This window comes from Saccoglossus kowalevskii, chromosome 3 (genome assembly GCF_978046115.1).
Source record: "Saccoglossus kowalevskii chromosome 3, keSacKowa6.1, whole genome shotgun sequence".
In the NCBI taxonomy this organism is placed as follows: domain Eukaryota; kingdom Metazoa; phylum Hemichordata; class Enteropneusta; family Harrimaniidae; genus Saccoglossus; species Saccoglossus kowalevskii.
In genome coordinates, this window is record NC_140643.1 from 11,912,450 (window position 1) to 11,935,473 (window position 23,024).

The window sequence follows — 23,024 nt, forward strand, 5'->3', positions numbered from 1 at the left end:
TATTAATCATCACATTTCAATGAATCTAGAACTATGCAGAGACCCAATTAGTTTTCAGTAAATATTTATTCATATTAATCACCTAATTTGCATAATTAACCAATTTCCAACTTTCACACTGATATCTCAAGTACTAATTATCACATTTCAATGAATTTTTGTACATAGATGCTGTAGGACAATAGACAGACCTGGATAGTTGTGGGTTAAAATCTGTACATATTAATTACCTAATGTGCATAATTAACCAATTTTAAGCTTTCACACTGATATCTAAAGTACAAATTATTCCATTTCAATGAAACTTAGTACAATGTACAAACCTAATTAGTTTGGGGTAAAATCTGTTCATATTAATTCCCTAATTAGCATAATAATTTATAATTTTTTATTTCTAATCACATTTCAATAAAACTTGGTACATAGATTTTCTGTTACATTGTGCGGACCTCATTAGTTTTACACTCAAATCTGTTCATATTAATTTTCTGATTTGCATTAATTAGTTTTCAGCTTTTCCATCAACATCTCAAGTACAAGTAATTTTGAATTATATTTAATGTGTCTTCAATACCCTCAGTACATGGGAGTTCTTTCTAAGCTTTCTTTGATTTAACATATTGCTATTATTTTTTTATAGAAACTATTAACTGCAGATTGAAAATCTTTTATTGTGTAGATTTTATTTCATTTGATCATCTTGCTTTTCGGTGCTGATGACGTACATTCATGCAAGTTTTTTAATGAACCAATTTTGAATGTTTGTGTGACAACATAAATTTTAAATTGCTTCGTCCAAATAAATATAAATCACAATTTTTGCGACTAATTTAAAATTAAATAATGCATGTATGCATCTATTTGGTAAAACAACTTAACAAACTTTTTTAGTCTCTTGTTTTGGATGCAATCATTATTGGTAAACAACTGCTGTAGCCGTGATGAATCGTGGAGCTAAAATCAGCTGATTGTATGTGGTGACGTTTACTTAATAATAGCTCTTCAAACTTCTCATTTATTTATAGAAACTATTTTGTAATAATAAATATATATATTATGCATATGTGATTGTACAAAAGATGCCAATGTCAAAGGTCAGGTGCCACGCCCACTCGACCTTCACATTGGTGCATTTTGTTTAATTTTCAAACTGTGGAGGACCCTGCAGATGTATATATGATGGCAAGGCTAAATTTATAAAATTGCTCATCCTTAAGTAATATAAATAAATTACTATATTTTTTAAAGGGCACCAATGTAATCTTTTGGCTGGGCATTTATGAGATTGGCTTTGATGCCTCTGTGAAGTCTTGAATGATGTTGTAATTATAGTATGCATTTGGGAAATAAACTTGGAACCTTCCTCGCATATGCATGCGATAGATTGTGCATTTAATGAAAGTTTGCAAAAGCATCGTAAACAAAAATACATCTGGCTGTACAGTTGCTCTTTTCACTTTGCCCGTACCATCAAAGATGGAAGGGAAAGGTATATTAAGGGAAAAATTTTGTCCGGCGTTGTCGTTGTTGTCGTCGTCGTCGTTAATAATTCTATTCCAAACTTCATCAAACTTGGTCACCTTATTCATCAGTATAAAGTCTTCCCTGAGTTTGAACAACAGATGTCCTGTATGAAAATATCATGCAAAAATTGAGAAAATCTGATAAAATATTTTGACTGTTTCTACTTGACTGATAACTGGTGATACACATCAAAGGTCACTGATCTCAGTGGAAATATGCATTGTTGTATGTGTTTAATGAAGCAAATCATTTATCTTGTAATAACATCCTTGGTAATGTATCCCCCAAATCCCATGGAAATACTATACTGGGTTTCAAAACCAACTCATGGAGAGATTTTTTGCACAGTCTGATACATATTTGCAAACCTACCAATAAAATCTTTACAGAAAACAAGTAACCTGTAGAATGCTGTGTGGGTAATATTTTTATATTGATTTTTGTTGCATTTGCAGCAAATAGTTACCAAACAATGAGAAATCTATAGGATTGGATATACCTCTCAGCTGGCTTCACATGCATAGTTCAAGACTGCCTAACCGGTGCTTATACCAGGATTTAGTTGCAGCACTGTGGTCTGTGGTTACAGCTTCATTTTCCGAGTAATCACAAGAAATTGACATTACAATAGAAATTAAAAGACTGACACTCCCATACAATTAATAGCAAGTGAAATTCCTGGAATTGAAACATAGATTTTGAAGTCACTGGTGTAGATTTTGAAGTCACTGGTGTAGGCATTGAATAACTTCAAGTTGGCATAAAGACGAGGTAGTTTATTTAATCAGTGCTGAACTAGAGGTTGAAATTATAATTAAGTTCGTTGTCATATAATTTGTTTATTTAAATTTCTCCTGAATTCAAATAGAATACACCGATGAAAGGATGTTTTTGAGGTGTGGTTACATTGTGTATGGAGTGGTAGGGTTGGGTGTCATATAATTTTTTTCATTTTCAACTGTCATGAAATCACACAGAATTTCACTTAATTTATTTTCGATGAAAAGTTTTCAAGCATACGGTGTGAATCAAATTTTCACTGTGCTGTGTCAAGTCTCAATAGAGTATGAGGGAAATGTCATTTTCACTGGAATTTATTTTAGCGGAAAAATGTTCACAGTGAAAGGAAGTATTCCACATTATTACATATATACTGCAGTTTATTTTGATTCGTCCCTGAAAACAAAATCGGTACTTCCACACCCCATATGCAAATGAGGTCTGAGAGCGAATAAAGTAGTCCGTTCAAGAGTAGGGTTTTTCGAAACATAGCAGAAATAAACAATATTTAGAAGTACGATACTTTACGTTTGGGTACATGAATATCTTTGCCGAGTGAAATGAAATTTGAACAACAGTAATGGTACTTCTAAGCAGTAACTTATTTTGACTAAAACTAATTTGCATATCACCCATGCAATGATGTTTTTGGTATTTTCACGGTCAATATGCAAATGAACATGGTATTGGCGATTCGCTCCACTTGGATTGCCCTTAAAATCACTTTAATTTTGAGTATCTGTGTGTGTGTGTGATTTCTAGTGTTTTCACGTATTAATTCTTCTGTGATTTGTTTGGCTTGGCCGATTTCGCTCAAACTTAGCAGGTAGGTCACACCCTCACCCTAGTTATCAGGAATTGTATCTCCTACAAATTTTGGATACAACACCTCAAACATAGCTCATTTTGCTCAGCTTGAGTGTGGGCACAAAGTTACTATTGGTAAAATCTGAAAACAAATTCTGACCACCGTTTCCATGGAAACAGCCAACAACTGAATTTTTGGGCTCTGCCGCATTGCATAATCTGTTAGTTATTTGTCAACTTCAACCCCAAAATATTTAGCCTATAACATTTTTTGCATCAACAAATTTATAGGCAATATGGGTAATAGTTATTATTAAGAACACATTTGTACGATTAACTTTTTAATCTATTGTTCTGAAATAAAATTTAAAAAAATATATGCATAAGCGCGTGTGTGAATTGTGGAAAACAGGGTGACCCCCCTCATTCGCAAAATCAAAAACAGGGTAACCCCCCTACTGATCCACCCCCAGGCCAAAGTAACTGACCAATCCCTAACAACAGCATACGTCCTAGCAATAAAATAAAATGACTTCTAAGGACTGAATGTTTTTTTGCGAACTTTGTATACGGTGCCCGGTTTTAGTTATAAACCGACGTTAGCTTCACGTTCATGTCCTACCATGGCAACAGCCGAAAACATATTGCTAGTTTTTTTTTCGTGGAGTGGATCGCCAACCGGCTTGTTTTCATTGGCAAAATCGTTCAGCAACATGTTTGGCATATTAGGTGTACATCACATGGACTACTACGATTGAGAGAACTTTATGTATGTTGAATGAGTTTTATAAACCCCGAAGGGCTCTTGGAATATCCATCCACAGTAAAATTAGCGATTGCCATGGAGGCGCAACCATCAACATCAAAATCCCAGGAGGTTTCTGCTGGTGACGTTACCCAGTTTCAAATAAAGATCACCAACGCCAAATAAGCAACATTTTAACCGGTAATCAAGATTAATTCAATCCACGGCTAACAAGCAACATCACAAGTGAAGTTGTAGCGTGAAGCTCAGCGACTATTGCTGACAACATAAGTCATGCTTGCGTGCCTTCACCATTGTATTCAAACGAATCACGTGGTGTGCCGTTCTCTTTCAAACCCGGGATTCGATCAATAGGGGAGTTTCAGTAAAAAAACACATTGCAAATCATGCAAATTCAACATTTTCAAACCAGTATACTAAAACAGAAATGCTCAGCGATGCAAAAGAAGGATAGAAGTTACTTTTCATTATACACATCTCTGTTGATACAATCCCTCACATATTCTATTCCCAGTTATACCTGCGTAAATGGATTAGCCTCTTTTGATGTTGACATTCAGACTAAAATCACGTGACAGGCTGTTAAAATTAGCTGTTGCATACACTTTCGCCGGTCTGGAAAATGTGTTTAGTTAGCTCTCATTCAAGTAACAATGCAGATTTCCCAGTGGGAGTGAAACTATTCGACTCTGCCATTAAAAAATAGGGGTGTTTTGAGCAAAAAACAAATAACCCTGGAGTGCACACAACACACTGAATTTCGGAACAAATCTTGCATTATTTACAGCAGCAGAATACCACAGAAATATCAGACGAAACATGGAAACACTATATATATATGTATTTCGGCCTGAACCCTCTCTATTGCAATTCCAGGAATTACCCCCCATATGTGCAACCATTTTCCACCTTGGTACCACCCAAGCCTGAAAACAAAATCTTAATACCACGCTGAAGCGTTAACAAAATGTCAGAAAATCAATATAAGCACTCCTATGAACTGGGTGCCAAACTTTGATCAAGATCTGAAGCTAATAGAAAATCTGTTTAGTCAAAAGTTATCAAATCAAAGACAATACATAAAATATACATAAAAAGTAAAACGTTGCATCCACATTTTGAAAAGAAAATTGTACTAAAATATATGTATTCTGTATTTGACAAACAGTTCATCCGACAAATGAAGACTCACAGGAATATGTTTCAGCTATTAGAACAGAATGATAGAGTTTTTATAATACTAGTTTAAAAACGCACTTCAAAAACAAAGATTGCAGTATTGGAAGATGTAGATTCTCAGGAGAAAACAGTACTGTTGACTTCTCCCTCCACTGGACATCAACTAACTATTTAAGTCATGTGAGAACAAGATTTGCATACAAAGTAGAGCTTGCAATATGATAGCTATTCATAGAGGGTGTTTTTTTTTTACTTTTCATATAATACAGTAGTCACACAATGAGGCAAGGCAGTTCATATTTGTCTCAGTGAATCATTAACCTGTACAAAATACTTGCACAAAAGCCAGATAAGATTTTCTGTTATCTTGCGTGTTTTATGAATCTATTCATGTCTAAATACAGCACTTTTTTTCTGCGATGAGGCATTTGTTTTTATACTAAAATATCTCAATTACTTTGAATAAAGCTGGAAATTATGTCCCTTAAAATAATTAAACAAATAAGACACCAATGTTTTTGTAAGATATTTACATCTTTTAAGGACATTCGGTAGACTGATTCCCCACAGTTGGTTCAACCCCAAAACTTGTTTGTATTCAAAATTAATTATGACAATGCATATTAATATTGAAACAAACTATGATAAAGGGAATTATATTACTAGTATATAACAAAGGGCAAGGTCACCAAAGTTCAACTATGTTTGTTGACTTTGTCTTTGTCTGATGTTTCAATCAAAGTGATGTAAACCTTATAAAAATTCTTCATTATTTGCTTATTCATTGAGCTACTTGACAATAATAAGTGTAATAATAACAGTAATGTAATGTGACAGTAATAAGTGATGTAAAAAGTTTCAGTTGCAAAAATGTGTCTTTGGACAATTTGAATATAAATGATGGTCAGAACACCCAGGTCAGAGCGGTTCTAAGGTCAGCCATCTTAGAGTTAGGACTGAACATACATTTGTTGTTGTCAAATAAACTGTTGTGTTTAAGCCTTAAACAAGTTATACAAAACATGCATCATAACAGATTGAATCGATAATATAACAAACCCAAAGACCCCATTCATACATGTTCAAATACTTTGCATAATAGCCCCAAGACCCAATAAACTTTAGGAATGATTTTATGAAAGCAACATACCATCTTTCCTAAAATTCCCATCTGTTGGTCAGCAATAATGATTGGAAGTGCCAAATAATCAAACATTGTATGTTCTAAAATATTGTTATTCTGTTATTAGGATACAACACAGTTGTTCAAATACCTTCTGGTGCTAAAAATATAGAAGTCAGTCAGCATGGTTATAAAAACCAAATTGATGATGATAATTATTTAGGTGAGTACTACTTCTGGTACCTCATTTGCATATGTGTACATACAAACGCTAGTCTTATGTGATTCTAAGCTTGGTGACAAATTTCTTTTAATAGAGCTCAACAGTTGATCCGTCTATGCTTTATAAATGGAACTAATGAAAGAACCAAACCAGCTAATTGCTAGGATGGACATGGCTAATGAGTAAAAAGTGAACAATTTGGAAAGCACTAAGTTCCCTAATTCGTTTCAATGGAAACACTGACTTGTTGATTTCCCTATAGTGTTACACCCTTCTTTGACAGCCATTTTGAATTGATTATGGGTTAAAATACCTAGGGAACTAAGGTTCATTATTCGAACTAGTTTGGGTACCTCAAGATTTTTCTTCAGACTTTCAAGTAAACATTACTGGGAATAACTTGGTCAACTTTCAGAAAATTCCTGTTCTAAATGTATTAGCTGCATCCATCTTAAAAACGTTTGTCTGATGTCCTCAATCCAAGTAATGCAAATTATATTTGTTTTTGTTGTAGCTCTTATGAATAGCAACTATCAATATATAATGAATGGTAATTTTGCTGTTAGTATGTACAGAAGATTTGTAGAAGTAGCTGGAGCAGTTATTGAATATAGTGGTTCTAACACTACCATTGAAAGAATTAATTGTTCTAGAAAGATAGAAGAAGATATTATTGTACAGGTAAATCAAATCAGAATTGCCATGTGTAAGTGCAATTAGTGTTCTGTTTGAGTAAGACTGTGCCTTATTGGCTGTCCTACTATAACACCTGAGTGTTGAGCCAATCCCAGTCAATATAAGTATATTCAGAGTTCTGTTATAGTAAGACTGTTCCTTATTTGCTGTCCTACTATAACACCTTACTATCCAGTCAGGGTACACCTCGTTCATATACTCTGCTTGAGATGACCAATAAATTCTAATTCTCATGCTGTGGACTCTGAACAATTTCTCATTTATGATACATTACAAAATCATTATCCACTGGTGAGTCACTGTTTACAGAAGTGTGCCGAATAGTGTTTAATATGGATACTTTGCGATGTACATAACATATGTGTAAAATACTTTAATGATGATTGTAGTGTTGTAACTCGTCTCTCAAGGTCCTTATTTGCCATTTTCTTTGTAGGTGTTGTCTGTTGGTAGTTTGAATCCCCCAAGGATTAGATATACTTACACCGTCCCAATTGTAGATAATGCTGTCATCTATGTATGGGATCGTTATGGTCCATGGAAACAATGCTCAAAACAATGTAATGGTAAGCTGCAGCCCCTCTATTTTTTCCGGACATTGTTAATACTGGGATAGTAGATAGAAGTTGCACTCTGAGATTATTTCATATTGGTGTCCCTGTAACTATCATGCAATTCGTACATACCATCAAATATGTCACATAATAGTCCCCCCAATAAAGCGTTATGACTAATCTTAGAATGCAATTTCTGTAATGCCATTATGGTTGGAAGATGGTGACACATTCCTGTCACATAGTCTGAAAGCTGTATATATACTGTCAGCATGTGCACCTACTATTTACACTTCAGGAGCCACAAATTTATTAATTAGTAATTACTAATTATTAATTACTAATGGCAAATGCTATTGTTTTTATATATATCAGGAGTTAAAGAGAGAGTCATTCATTGTGTGGGAGCAGATGACAGAGGAAAAGTAGAAGATCATCACTGCAACGCCCAATCTAAACCACCTGCTCTTCAGGCACCTTGTAACGCAAAATGTATTCCTGTGTAAGTGACAATACAGAAAATGGTGTAATCCATCTATCAACTAATTTGAGACTGAGATCACATGTTCATAAATATTTACTGTAACGCAATGCAGTGATTACAATTTCACTGACACATTGATAGCCGAACAAGTTTGCCTCTATATATTAGTGAAAACATTCAGTATTATGAATGACAATATGTTAATTATTATTTCTACAGTGTACCTTATGCAATGAGTTAGCGTAGTTTCATATTTCAATTATAGATGGCAAACTGAAATCACAACTGCATGCTCAGTTCGTTGTGGTACTGGTAAACAGCATCAAGTGAGCGTATGTACAAATTCACGAAATAATAATACAATTTCTGAAGAACACTGTGATTTACAACCAAAACCTTTGGAATATGTTGAATGTGAGGGTAGTTGTCGTCAAACGCACTGGGAATACGGTAGTTGGTCTGAGGTATGTGCATTTATACAATCTTCTTACATTGGAACACGCTACCCAGAAATTCTAATGTAATCTCTAACTTTTACACTACTGTAAAATACTTTACTTTAGGTGTGAATTAATTGTTTTTTGGTATTATTTATGTTTTGTATTTTCACTGATTTTTGATGAGTTGTAAAATATAGGAAAAACAATATATTTGCTGAATCACCCCTTTAGCGAAAATAGCAAAAATATTTTTACAGTGTATCAATCTACCCAAAGTATTATAGACTTGCAACACATTGCTTGACTTGATCTTTGTCAAGCTAGTAATAAAGGCATTTCTCTTGCAGTACAACTTGAAATCCCATAATTCCTTAAATCATTTTCAAACTTGAGATTTGTCGTATAGTTTTGTGATTCAGTGTCAGTAAAATTCACATTTGTTATCAGTGTTCTGTCACATGTGGTGGAGGAAGAAGTAATAGAAGAGCCAGCTGCCTAGAAGATACTGGTGCTGAACTGAGTGACAGTGAATGTGATATATCTCAACAACAAATAATCACGACATCATGTCAGGAACAGAAGTGTCCTTACTGGGAACATACAGATTGGTCAACAGTCAGTACCTTTAAATTATTTAAAAATTTACAAATCAATACCAGTAATTTGAATTATCAGTATTTTTCAATATTATTAGTGAGATACATGTACCGGTAATATAACAGATATATGTACGGTCATTTATTTATCATTTCACATAAAAGTTTTTCAAATAATCTTCAATTAAAAGTAAAAGTATGGTTGACATGTCTGATATTAGAGATTCACAATAACACAATAAGGATTCAAATTAGTGGTCATTTTGTCAGACTAACATACATTTGTACAACAGGATGTGTGGCCTGTAGAAAGAACATTGAATACATGAGTTTATTTCAGATTGAATTTTACATAGCCCTGAGTACAGTCCTGTAGGTTGGCCTCTCTCCGCTGATCATTTGGCTCCCACAGTCCTGAGAAAATGTATAGACCGGGGATTCGACACCATGTGAAACGTAGTATTTAAGAGGCATTCAACTTTGCATCTAAAAATAAGCAGGTCGATGCGTTTAATTATCCCAAAAACCTCAACTGGAAGCGAAATTACAAAAGATTTCCCACCAGGGTTGTTTAATTAACATTTTCCAACGTCAGCAGAAAATATATGCCACCCTCTTGACATATTTATAAATAAAACTTTGTTTTGTTTCCTAAAACTAGCTTTCGTCAATGTTCCAGCGCTGTAGGTTCATTTTTTGGCCACAAGAAAGGTATTTATGATCGCTAGATTGATTGATCTACGTTTCGGCTGATTACAATTGTGAAAATTGTATGAAAGGATCTCCACCATAAATTTGTAGCCACAAGTTGAATCCCCAGTTTATACTCCTTCTCAGGACTGTGAGGGCCGAATGATCAGTGGAAGGAGGCCAACCCACAGGACTGTACTCAGGGCTAAATCTTACAAGGCTCATTGACATCATATCATCACAAGTAGAAAATACAAAAAGCTGTTGATTGATTGCAATATTACAAATTATTATACATCTGTCAGCATAACGCCATAAGCTACAGTGTGCCGTCATTTTGTGGTATTTTACGGGGTATTTTCATCCTACCATACATGTGTAAAGAAATTCCAAATATGAAATGATTATGTGCATAAGCATCCTCTAATAATAAAAACAAACATGGCTGCCACCAGATTTTGACTCTGTTTGCTTGTTCTAAGCATTTTGAATTTCGACATTCCCATGGTGTATCCTTGGAAGGAAAAGATGTATAAAAATAAGGTTATTACGAGAATATCTCAAAGTATGCACGAAGACAGTACGTTGCGCATCAACCTCCACTGCGAGTCGGTCGATACTCTAACTGTACTGTCTTTGTGCATACTTTGAGGTATTTTCGTAATAACCTCATAGTATTTATTGTTTCCCACTAGTGTTCAGTGACATGTGGAGCTGGTGAGAGAGTTCGACAGTTGCATTGTATGTATGGTAACGATTATGTTGGTGAAATAGAATGTGAGCAAGCCACAATGCCAGCCAGTAAAGAAGCATGTGTTTTAGAAGACTGCCCTGTATGGAGATACAGTACAGTAAGTACACTTTTACAGTGACCATCTTGCATTTCAAAACTTTATTGTAATGGAATAGATAAACTTTCTTCCACAAAAAATGGGGAATGTTATATATTTTGTTTCCAAGCATATACATGTGTTTGACATAGGCTGATCCTACCAGGGTACTGTCTATTGAAGTTTTTAACCCTAATAACTATTTCAGCACCGGACTTTCTCGCCAAAATTATTCTGCACTTTTTTCTTATATTCTTCAATATTTCTGAAAATGAACTCTAATTTTTGAGAACAGACAAAATTTGAGTCAATTTTCAGACTTTACTCGAAAAATTTGGTGATTTTTGTTAAAGTGCAGACTATAAAAAGGACGACTTTTGTGCATTTGTGATGAAAAAAGGCAACAGATGATGAAAAGGTTAAAGCATATGGTTTCATTCGTGTGATGTATTCAGCACTTAAAAGATACACTGTTTGTTTGAATGCAAAATTAAAACATGCACAGCACGACGATAGTGGTAGTTGAAATATACCAGGAGTACTTCAATTTGAATTGAATTTCTAAGTGAGAGTAAAAATATAAGAAACAAGGATTTTTGATTTTCAATATTGTATGTCTAATGAGCAGAAAAATTAACCCAAGTATCTTCCCATAGAAAACTTTCTTTTTAAAAAAACATTGAAAGTCTTTTATTTTTGTTTCAGTGTTCAGTTACATGTGGAAGAGGATATAAACTGATTGAATGTTGTGCTAGTGATGGTACCATACTTGATGAAGAACACTGTAGTCCTGCACTCATACCTACAATGGAATGTAACCGACCTGCATGCCCTGATAATGTGCCAACAACAATTACTAGTCAGCTTTTAATAAGGAAATCACCTAGAGTCACACAGTGGAGAACTGGATCCTGGACACAAGTGAGTATAAAATAAGTGTTGACTTCACTACCGTACATTGTTTCGCTGCATTGGTATTTTAATAAAGCCAATTATTGTACTGAATATCTGTATTTATATCATCAGTGTTCAAAGACATGCGGAGTTGGTAGCAAGGAGCGATATGTCAGCTGTCGTGACAGTGAAGGCAAAGGAGCAGATGACAGAGAATGCATTGATTCTGAAAAACCACCATCCAAAGAAAGTTGTCAAGTTCAGCCTTGTCCTTATTGGAGAACTGGGGAATGGCTTCCAGTGAGTGCCAAGTATTTTGGTCATCTACTTATCTTAAAGTCACAGTTCCATATTTCTGTAATATAATAAAAGTTAAAATTTGAACCACAATTATTCATTTTGAATGTTAAGTTTTCTCATATTTACTTCCAAAAGGGATCTGTCAGCATAATATAGGTTTATTAAAATTATAAACTTATAATATCCAATTTATGATTTAATATTTTTAGGGGTTGATGTTTTTTTTCTATAAATATTATATGTATATTAAGTAAAAGAATCTTAAGAGAGACCATATCATTTTAATACTTGATGAAAACCATACCTTGACTAGTACCGGCATATGTACCTTACCCACCTACATTGTCTATCTTGTGCTGAATATGGAGCATCAACTGAAATTGAAAAGACAGGTAGCTCATTGATAAGATGGCCTCTGATGGCTAGGTAACCCAATTATTACTACCAGACAGTCGTAAATTAATTAACATTATCAATGCCTGCTTCAGGTGTTCAACTCTGTGCATCAGGTCCAATTCTGTTCATTATCAGTCGGCGGTTAGTTACTGAAAACCGCAATAGTGTTAGTAAGTCAACAAAGTTTTTTGGGATTAGTATGCTGTATGCTGTCAATTCTGCCTAATGTGTAGGATGACATATTAAAAATGTGAAGGTGTCAATTTAATGGATGGTAATGGTAAATCTTATACTGCCCTCTGGTGTCACAGGAACCAGAACAAATTTGATTATCCTAAAATCAAAACTAAAACAATTTTGTTTGGTTTTTATTTACAGGGCTTCTAATTCTATTGTTTTTTAACCTAGGTGTTTGAATTATGGTTCAAATAATATGTTTCCCATCATTTTCAAGCATTGCAAAGTTGCCTCCCATTTGATATAGTCTACTAAAGAAATTACCTTTCTATTAGCTCCCAGCCATATTAGCTATTACTATTATTAAAATATTGTTGGCATCATTTTTATTTTTTCCAGTGTCCAGTTACATGTGGTTCAGGCATAACCAGTCGTTATGTGGCATGTGTTCAAGAAAATGGTGAAATAGCTATAACTGAAACCGATTGTGATGTATCACAAAGACCTAGCTCAGAACAAAAGTGCAATACCCATCAATGTATGATGATCAGTGATGAAATAGTTGTGGCAAATGTATTTATCAGTAACATTAAAGTGGCACATACAAGTCATTGGAGAACTGGGCCCTGGGGATCAGTAAGTTTTAATCAGTTTCATAAACAAACAAACATATCATATAGTCACTATCAGATTTCATCCATACTTGGGTATTATCTTGTATAGTTATGTTAACTTGCAAGTGTTTTGTGTGTGTTTTTTTCTGTTTGCAAGCACCCATAAACCCCAAAATGCATTTATTTGACCAGTAAAACACCTCATACCAGTGTGTTTTGAGTAAATAAACAATGTATTTACACATGTTGTTCCATAGGATTATTTTGAACATGCGTACACAAATACAACTTTTATTTTGCATTGATACATCTCTGTTATTTTTGTACTAAGTGCATGTGCTATTAATAGAGGAAATATAGTATTTAAAGTTGTCTGTGTCCTTGCGATTGAGATTACCAGTGTATTTTTATTAAAATTTATTCTTATATATTGCAGTGTTCAAGTACTTGTGATCAGGGTTGGAAAAGACGTGTTGTAGTTTGTCAAGATGAAAATGGTGATATTAGTTCCTGTGATGAGTCACTAAAACCAACTGATATTGATGTATGTGATGCAGGTCCATGTCCTACTTGGAACTTTGGCGAATGGGGAACTGTAAGTCTAGAGACTGTTCATCTGTCTTATATGTTGCCATGCTGTAACACATAATGTACCATCCACTTAACTTTCTCAGTATTTTGGACATCAAATAAATACCAAAGATCCTAATTGCTCTAGATTTATGATAACCACATCTCGAAACCTGACTGCTAAATGGCTCAACCATATTATTATTACATTATTAATATTTCTCTGCTCTCCTCAACAGTGTTCCAGATCTTGTGGTGGAGGCACCAAATCTCGTATTGTACAGTGTCAGACGTATAATGGCCAGCCACTGAATGACCATGGATGTTACCCTGTAGAGAGGCCGCCAGACACCATTCCTTGCAATGTAGGAGAATGTCCTTCATCAACGGAATGGTACAGAAATGACTGGTCACCGGTAGGCTGATGTTTGTATACATACTACTTAGCAGTACACATTATTATGATAATATTTATTTTGAATGACGACTTGTTCGGTATTGGATGTGATTTCACTTACATATGCATATCCTGTTTATTGGATATGAATGAGCTGTTAGCAGCAGTGATACAAATACCTTTGCTAATCAGAAAATTTTCAGTTTTAATGTGAACAAATTGTGAGTTATACATATAATCGTCAATAGCTTATCAAGTAAAATGGTTATCAGTACCCCTATTGAATTGGAGATGAGAAATTAGAAGACTGAAAGGACATCTCCATGGCTACAAGGCGATTATGAATGGTGATGAAAATAATGGTAGATTTGATGACACATCAACAATTTGGGAACCTCCATGCATACAAGTATAATGGGAAAAAACAACTGATAAAATTAAAGTGTGGATACACTGCTGTATTTTTCTGAAATACAGTATACCATTCTGTCTTCATCGCAACAATTTTTGACTGTAGCAATTAGATGATTTTAAGGGTATTTGCAAGGGTAAAATAGCTGTGACTCCTTGTCCTAAGGCCTTGAGTAAATAAAGTCTTCATTGCTGTACAATTTGGACATTCTCTCTGTCTCACAAAAAGTTAAAACAGTCTACAGGTTCCCATCTTTTCTGTGTACTGCAAAGTAAACAAAATAAAAATAAATAGATATAATGTTTTATACATACTTTGTAAATAGTTTTTGATATCATACTATATTTATATAGTCAAAGGAGAAAATAATTAAATAATATTTAAATTCTTACACCAATTATGCAATGAAATAAAGAGTTTTCATTCATTTATTGTTGTAATGCTAACGTCTACTATTTTTGTTTCTATCGTTTTCTACGTCAGGTAGTAGTATTCTATTTTTAGTATTTTTACAGGGTCTGGATTTTTGAAAAATTCCTATCGACTATTAATCTCAGCTGAATTAGATAAAAAAATGTATTTTTTTTTTAAATCCACCTTTATTGTTGATTTTTGTGCTGCCTACTAAAACTGTTTCATCTACCTCACTTTGTATGTTGTAGCTAATTTATGACAACACTTTGTCCAATGAAAGATGAAAGCGAAGTCACATGACCTTTTTGTCATGAATATTTATAAGACGTATTCTGTGCAGCAGCAAAATATTTTTTTTTTAAGTTTTCATCTTTCGCAGCTACCTCAATAAAAATATTACGGAAAAAGACATGGTAGACATGGTAGCAGTTGTTTTATATGATAATAAACATTTTGCTAATTACAGATCAGAGGGATGTTGCCAATAAAATTGTCTTGTTAATTAATTATATTAACTGAAATAACAGCCAGTTAAAATTTTTAAAAATATAACTAATAATCCTAATTTCCCATCAGCATCTAAAAAATATGCATGAATGACAAGCAATGCTCATAAGGTAATATGTTAAAATACAACAGTCATCGCATCATGACATGTTTGATCGTGCGTTCTGCGATGACTCTCGCGTTAATCAGTAACTATGTTTGATAATTTAACATTCATCTTCAATGTAAATCAGTTAGAAATTCAACATAATATTACCGGTATGTTCCAAAAATTTGAAATACAAACAACATACCAGAAGTTTAACCAGTCTCGTAACTGTTTTTCATTATAGACAAATTCAAAGTGTGCACAAATTGTAACTTACACTTCACAAGTCTGTTTATCAGTTAGGAATTATAGGAATTCACACATATATTGGATACAAATATTAAAACTGAAATATATTTTAAAAAGATCAGTAACCAATTGTTTACACATAAAAATAGTTCAATGTTGTTTCTATTTTAAAGTGCCATTTTAATCATGTCAAAAATACATCATTCTCTGAAAGATACAAATGGCTTTAGTTCGATCTTAATATAACATTTTATATGTCTACTGCCTTTAACTTGATTTGCCTAATGTTTGGTTTGCTAACTTATTGTTTGCCATGTTTTTGTTCTGAAGTCTTTTATTTTTAAATTAAAAATATTTAAAAATAATAAAAATTGCAAATCAGAGATACACAAGGAATATACTATGTCATGTGATATTGTGTTTATTTCTGGTTTCAGGAAAAAATGAGAATTTTATCAGCAATATTTGTATGAAAGTATTTTGATAATGTTATGTAATGTAATTGCTTAAGTGTAGTGTTATTATTATTATTATTATTATTGTTGTTGTTTATTTAAAAATATTGAAAAGATTTGAATTTCTGACACTGCAACTTTTATAGATTCAAGTTTCATTTTTTTTATGATTTTTGTACATTGTAAATTAATTTTTTTTTATACCTATAAAATTTAGTGTTATTTAAAATTTGAAAAAGCTTCAGAAAGAGCCTGTGGATTGTCTTTGCATCAGCTCTTACTTAATAGTGATTCATATTATTTATTATCAATCATTTTGAGGGAGTTAGAAAAAACATTCAAGGGAAATGAATGGGTGTGTGACCTAAGTACATAAGGAAAGCCAAGTGACCAAATGCTCTCTGAATAACTGTCAAAACACACAAACATAATTATTTGTACATAATGAGTAACCCATGTTTGAAACACAGTAACTTTTATTATCTTCCCAGTCCAAACCTACCTCCATCCCTATGGACAGACGTACACAATTTATCCATGAGAACATTAAAAAAAAAATGTTTATTTTTTACTAATTTCCTCGAGTACAACATGTATAAGCAACAGTACATATTGTAAATGTGGTGGTGGTTCACCACTATCTAGTAAGAATAGAGATAATTTAAAAGTACTATATCTACTTGATATTTTACTCATTCAAATGTGGAAGTATAACAAACAATCAAATAATCACAGAGAATAACTTTGCAAAAGTTCATGAAATTTCTCTCTGTATTCTCCACATAACGTTACTTGATGTCTAGTGCACTGCCCTCTGTTGGCAGCCAGCATTGTGTAATGAATCCCCATATTTAGAATATGTTTTGGACCCCTCAACTTGGAGGCAATATGCTTTGGTCATTAGTCAATCTAACTTTATTGGACAGATGTCTATAGTTATTTAGAAGAAATAGAATAATAGAATAATAATATAAGGTAAAAAAAATGTCTGTATGATTATAGAAATAAAGATAACATTACAATATTCATATAAACTAAAGGAATCACCCATAGATGCTTATCATATGTACTTGAACTCAATAATTCTGATGATTTATGACTACTAGTAAAAATTTGTGCCTTTACTGAGCCTTTTTGACCCTGTCTCTAAACTTTAATGACTTGCTACATGCTCAAAATGATTACTCATACTTTTGAGTTCAAATCTGCTGAAGAACATTTAATATTACTCCAGAATATGATTTACTATGGTTTGTAACAAGCGTCCTCCGTTTAAATTGGCGCAAACCAGGCAAAATCGTAAAGACATAAAGTAACATTAAAGTTTTTATGATGGTGATTAGAAATATGTACCATAAACTGAAACACTAGGACAGTATTACATTACAAGATGGGATGACATACATAACTTGGTTTTGATGAACTAACTTTATTTCACTGTATCTTAGCACTCATTACTGTTAATTATATTTTACAATTTGGGTTGTCCCATATAATTTATTTTGGCTCAGTATTACATTGATTATGACAAAATTGGGGCACTGGGGCACTAATTCAGAATTTCAAGAAAGTATTTGTCATGCCAATCAGGGAGTAGATGATATAAAACGAAAATTACAGAAAAGTGGTATTGCATGAAAAAAATTAAAGATTTGTACAAACATTGCAGTGAATATGCTAATGTAAAAGACATACACGTAGGTGTGTCTATGCTCAAAATAAGTTGTATTTAAATGATCCAGCAAATGTAATGCAGTACTTTAGATTTACAAGATTTTAAATTGTGTTCACTGAAAAATGAAACTTTGAACTGGCTTCTGTTGTCCTTGTTTTTTAAGAAACTGTACCACTGTACTCCAGGGTTGTGGTTAAAGCATGGCTAACCATGCATAATGCATAGTAAAACTTCTGAAAACAAACTAAATTTGCCTCATTGATCACACTGGCTGTTCCTTTTCAATAGATTGCAAGGGCAAATGTTCTATTAACTGGAATATATTGCAGGAATTTTAAATATTAATAGTCTTTTGTTTAAAACTGCTCTACCTAAGTAATTCTTCCCTGGAGATTCGATGATTAAAGTTTTTGCTTTGAGATGTATGGTATTATTTCAATTAGAGAATTGCGTACTTGAGAATTTTAAAATATCAAGTCTGGTGTAGGATCTTATCAATGTCAAAAATAGACTGAATTGGTCTTTATGCTCTTATTGGCAAACAATTTATCTCTTATATAAAAACATGTGAAAAGCTTCTTCTAAGTTGTTAAATTTAATATGTGTTTTTTGTCGAGGAAGACTGTCCAACAATACTATATTGGAAACAAATATGTGATAAAACATGTGGTTCATAAATTTGAGTGATGAGTCTTCCCCCAAATGTAGCCATTTTGTCTGCATTATTTGCACAAATTAGACATTGGATTTATCTTTAACATATAGGTCATCTAAATACAGCACTGGTTCCCAATTAAACCTCTAGTGGTGTCATGTGGTAAATGATTTGAGTAGTCCAGGGACCTGTGATAGAATATCCTCTTACTTTAATTGTTTGTACATTATTTCAAAATAAGCAAACAAAAAGAGTATAGAATGCAAATGTTTTTACCAGTAGTCCCTGACTGAATAAAATCTTGATGCTCATAGATTAGGTATGTCAGATAGTTCCCAAAATGGTCTAAATTATTGGATTCAAACTTTGAATATTGATGAAAAGCTGTTCCCACATCACTGTTGTTCCCACATCACTGCTGTTCCCACATCACTGTTGTTCTCACAATGTTTCCACTCATTGACCATCAAATTAAAACTTAGTCAATGTTGCAGAACAAATAATTGCTGCCACTATTGTCAATGTCTCCATATAGTTAGGACAATTCATATTTTTTTAGTAATTATCGTAGTTAATTAGTAATCTTTAGTAATTAAAATTAAGTAGTATGTATCCATTGACAACTTAAAATAAATGATTATTCATAATTTTAGGCATATGGTAGATGTTTTAGGAGTTTTTACGTTCTGGTGATAAGGGTCAAATTCATTTAGGAATCTTTTTTATTTTTTATTTAGTACACTCTGAAATTCCATGCCTTGTGGGGTTTGCTTATTCCTGTCATCAAATCCTACTGTAGATATACGGTATGGAGTCTGATTTCTGATGTAAACTCATCTTGACAAGTCAGTGAGACAACATTACACATTGACTGAATAAAGAAAGGTTCAACCCTAATTACAGATAAAAGATTGAACTAGCTAAAGATTGAAAAAGTACTTCTGACTTCTTATTAAAAGGTATTATGGTAGCGAAATAGTTTCTAATATCTATAGGGAGGATGGGTACTTTTAGGATTATTCTCCATGATATGATAGGGCTAATATTTAGGATGAAATTTGAAGTAGTACCATTTTACAATAGTTATCAAATGATTGTTGCTTTCTACTTAATGGTTGACCATTGAGAACTCAGGGGGGTAGATTCGGAAAATAAAAATCTATATAGAGAAAATTTTGAAAAAACAAACTCTAGAGGGAAAACTTGCAGAAAAAACTATATCATCATCCTAAAAAATCTAGTTCAAAAATAAGTGATGAAAAAAAAAATTTGATTATGTTTTTTTTCCTTATCTGCCCACCCAGAATTTTTCATGGTCATCTCCTTATACCTCTGCCTCAGTGCTTGCCTGACTGTCTGACCTATACCAATGAGCTGACATGGCCTTGTTAGTACAGGCTTATAAACATGAGATGCAGTCTGCTATTTTTGACAGCTATATGGGAGGGCAAAGGTTTGAAGAGGTTGTGAGACATCTCATCATTTCATCATTGAAGTCTTATAGATCCAACTGCTGATAAATTAGAATCACCCTTGATTTCCTGTAACTAAAGGATCCTTTTTCTCATATTGCTAATTGGGAAGCCAATATTCAGAAAACTATTCTAAAACTATATCTAAATTTATCTTCATTTCTTTTGTTTTTAATAGAAATAAGACCTATCATAAAAAGTTTGGAGATATAAATTTCATAGGACGTTGTTGCTTATATCATGATTATATGTGTTAAAATTAATGAAATTTTCAGTTAAATTGTGTACTAGCTCCCTGGGTTGAGGTACTTACTTCCAGGGATCCATCTTTTAAATCAACCAAGTAAAGTAGAAAATGCATTGGCATACCAAGACTTTACAGTACACTAGTTCTATCTAAGTACATGTTGCCAGACGATGTCTGTCTGTCGTCTACCAACTTAAGAACCTGTGAAACAAGTTGGAGGGTTGCTGGTAGCAAAGTAATGTGATTGTATTGCTGAAAAATTACTCAGGTCTTGCATTTACAGCAATTGAAAGTTTTCTCGTCTTTGTTCACAATGTAAAACCATGTGTTCCACTTGGGTGGATTCCAATTGCTTCTCAAATCAGTCATTCAGAGAGCTTGCTGACTGTCACCTGCCCCTCCCCACTTTTTACATTTGAAAGGTCTCTACTCAGTTTATTTAATATTACAAAAGGGGAGTATATACATATATGTCTTGTATATAGTAATAGGACAGTCATTGGCTGTCCTTTATGGTATATGGGAACCACTCATTTACATACAGGTCCATCCCGTTCAACCTTCAGCTGTCTGTTAGGCACACGTCCTTGCTTCTCAGTGGCCTTTCATAAAAATATGCTCCTCCCACATTTAACTCTCTCATAGCCAGACATTTACTTAAATATTTCTATAAAATAAGCTGTGAAATTTCACTTGCAGAATATGAAGATTGATTGGTCAGTTAGTTATAGCTATGTTTACGTGATGTGTTCTAAATTTATTTTCCACAGGCTCCCAGGAGCCAGTTCAAATTTTTTTTAAAATTAGGAAAATTTGACCTTTGAACTATGGTAATTTATGCTACTATCAAATTACTGATAATTAATCATCAATTGCTCATGCACCTCCCCCTTTCTTGTCCTTTAATTGTGGATGACAGTTGTTCAGTCACTTACGCATACTAGTTCATGTAGCCACTAGTCTATGGGAGGCCCATAGCACAAGTTGCAATGCTGAGTTTAGCCGACAAGTACAAGTAACTTTCTTGGTTTCTTTTTGTGCAACAATGGATTGTAGGTTTGCTTTCTACTATGATCTGCTCGGTTTACCTGCATTCCACACCTGAATGCAGCTGTGTGCGTCAATTATGCAAATACACTCCATCTGAGATGATTCAAGGTACAGTGCTTTGGACATTGATAGGTACACACTCTTTTAAATGTAAGAATGCCTTCAACACAGAAACCATTCAATATATTGTGCTTTATACTCATTTTAACGATAGTGTTTCTTTCTTTTCCTTTATTCTCATTCAATGTGACAGTATTTTTATACTATGACCGTTTTCAGTAGTGATTTGCTTCTATTCATAGTCACGTTAACAATCGTGACCCTGCACTTTGTCCATTTTTCTCAGCAAGACAATACTTTATATCTTCCAGTAGGTCAGTAAATTTGTCATTGGTCTCTTTGATGGTTTGTGATATTGAACTAACTTGTCCTTGTCCAGAATTGAGTGGCTGGATTGTCCTTGAGCCTTCAGAGTTCAGGCCAAAAAACTATAATTAAAATAGGGAAACGTGTATTTGTAAGTAAGTTATATGCCAGCTTCAGGAAAATTGAAATTAAAAATAGTAATTACACTGGGTATAAATAAAGTACTACATGCCAAAAGATTTCTCTGTTGAAACAGTAGGGTGCGTAGAATGCATACTTTAAAATAAATGTCAGATGAGTATATTTGTCCAATTAAATTAATAAAGAAGATGATCAATATCACCATGAGTGCCTTAATTTTCAACATTATTGCTCAGTTATTTTGAAAAAATATGTTGCTTCTGCTTATTTTAGGATGTTTAGGGTTATCAATGTCATATTTCTATTCATATGTCTTCCTGATTTTATCCAATTTATGTTTGATAATAAAAAATAAAGTGTTCTGGGTGGTATACATTGTAATTTAATTGAATTCTTTGGCTATGAGTTCAAATACTGTCAGTAGGAAAAAAGATAGATGAAATTCCAGTGGTTTTCCTATAAGGTTGTTCACTCCTCTGCTGTGGTACACAATAATTTCCTGTCAACATGGTATATAATAAATTATATATAATTAATATTTATTTGTATATAATTCTATCAAATGACGATTTACTTTAAATAAAATAGTTTCGCTTGTTTTTACTAAAGTCACTTTCAATTTTATTTTTTGTATTTGAAATAATTTTTTACTGAAAGCAGTAATTGATGTGCTTGTATCTTCACAAATTTCTAATCGATTTTATGTAAAACTTTTGAAAAAATCATTGAATTTTTTTTTTTTTCTAATTCCTCTCTGTTGATACAATAATGTTAATCTGAATGAGCAGTTGGCACCTAAGATAAGGCCTCATTTCAGTATCAGCATATGTCTCCTATAAAAATAATAACTGGTTTATTTGATGTCAACTCATTGACCTGTGACGGTGATGACATTTGCTGTATACTAGGCATGGATTTATTTGTGGTGACCAAAATGACCGTAGTTTTAGAATGTGTAATTTAAGTGAGGAAGTTGAGTCAGTGTTTTCAGGAAATACGTCAGAGTTTGCCCTCCATAATACGTCAGTGGTCTGCCTTCCATGGTACTTTATGTTGCATCATAGCTATTAATCAAGCAGTGATTTTAGTTTTTCATTTTATTTCAAGAGACATGTTTTATGATGAAGTCTTATAAATTCATTATTGCTCGTTAAAGCAAGTGTGTTGGAGCTCACAAACGTTAATTGTATTAGTTGTCTTTGATCAGTATGGTCCTGCACAAAATGAGGTCACCATTTTGTAAATTACTGTAA

The 23,024-nt window shown here is 33.2% G+C and overlaps 1 protein-coding gene across 1 annotated transcript in view; it reads left to right on the plus strand.

The window, feature by feature from the left end:
• The window catches only part of LOC100368431 (A disintegrin and metalloproteinase with thrombospondin motifs 9), a 61,410-nt gene that overhangs the window by 23,845 nt on the left and 14,541 nt on the right, over positions 1-23,024 (plus strand). The window contains exons 15-24 of the mRNA XM_085497284.1: positions 6,307-6,402; positions 6,917-7,083; positions 7,535-7,664; positions 9,046-9,191; positions 10,558-10,713; positions 11,398-11,613; positions 11,719-11,886; positions 12,859-13,095; positions 13,510-13,668; positions 13,883-14,059. Coding sequence (XP_085353410.1) covers positions 6,307-6,402; positions 6,917-7,083; positions 7,535-7,664; positions 9,046-9,191; positions 10,558-10,713; positions 11,398-11,613; positions 11,719-11,886; positions 12,859-13,095; positions 13,510-13,668; positions 13,883-14,059 — 1,652 coding nt within the window. The remainder of the gene's footprint in view (positions 1-6,306; positions 6,403-6,916; positions 7,084-7,534; positions 7,665-9,045; positions 9,192-10,557; positions 10,714-11,397; positions 11,614-11,718; positions 11,887-12,858; positions 13,096-13,509; positions 13,669-13,882; positions 14,060-23,024) is intronic.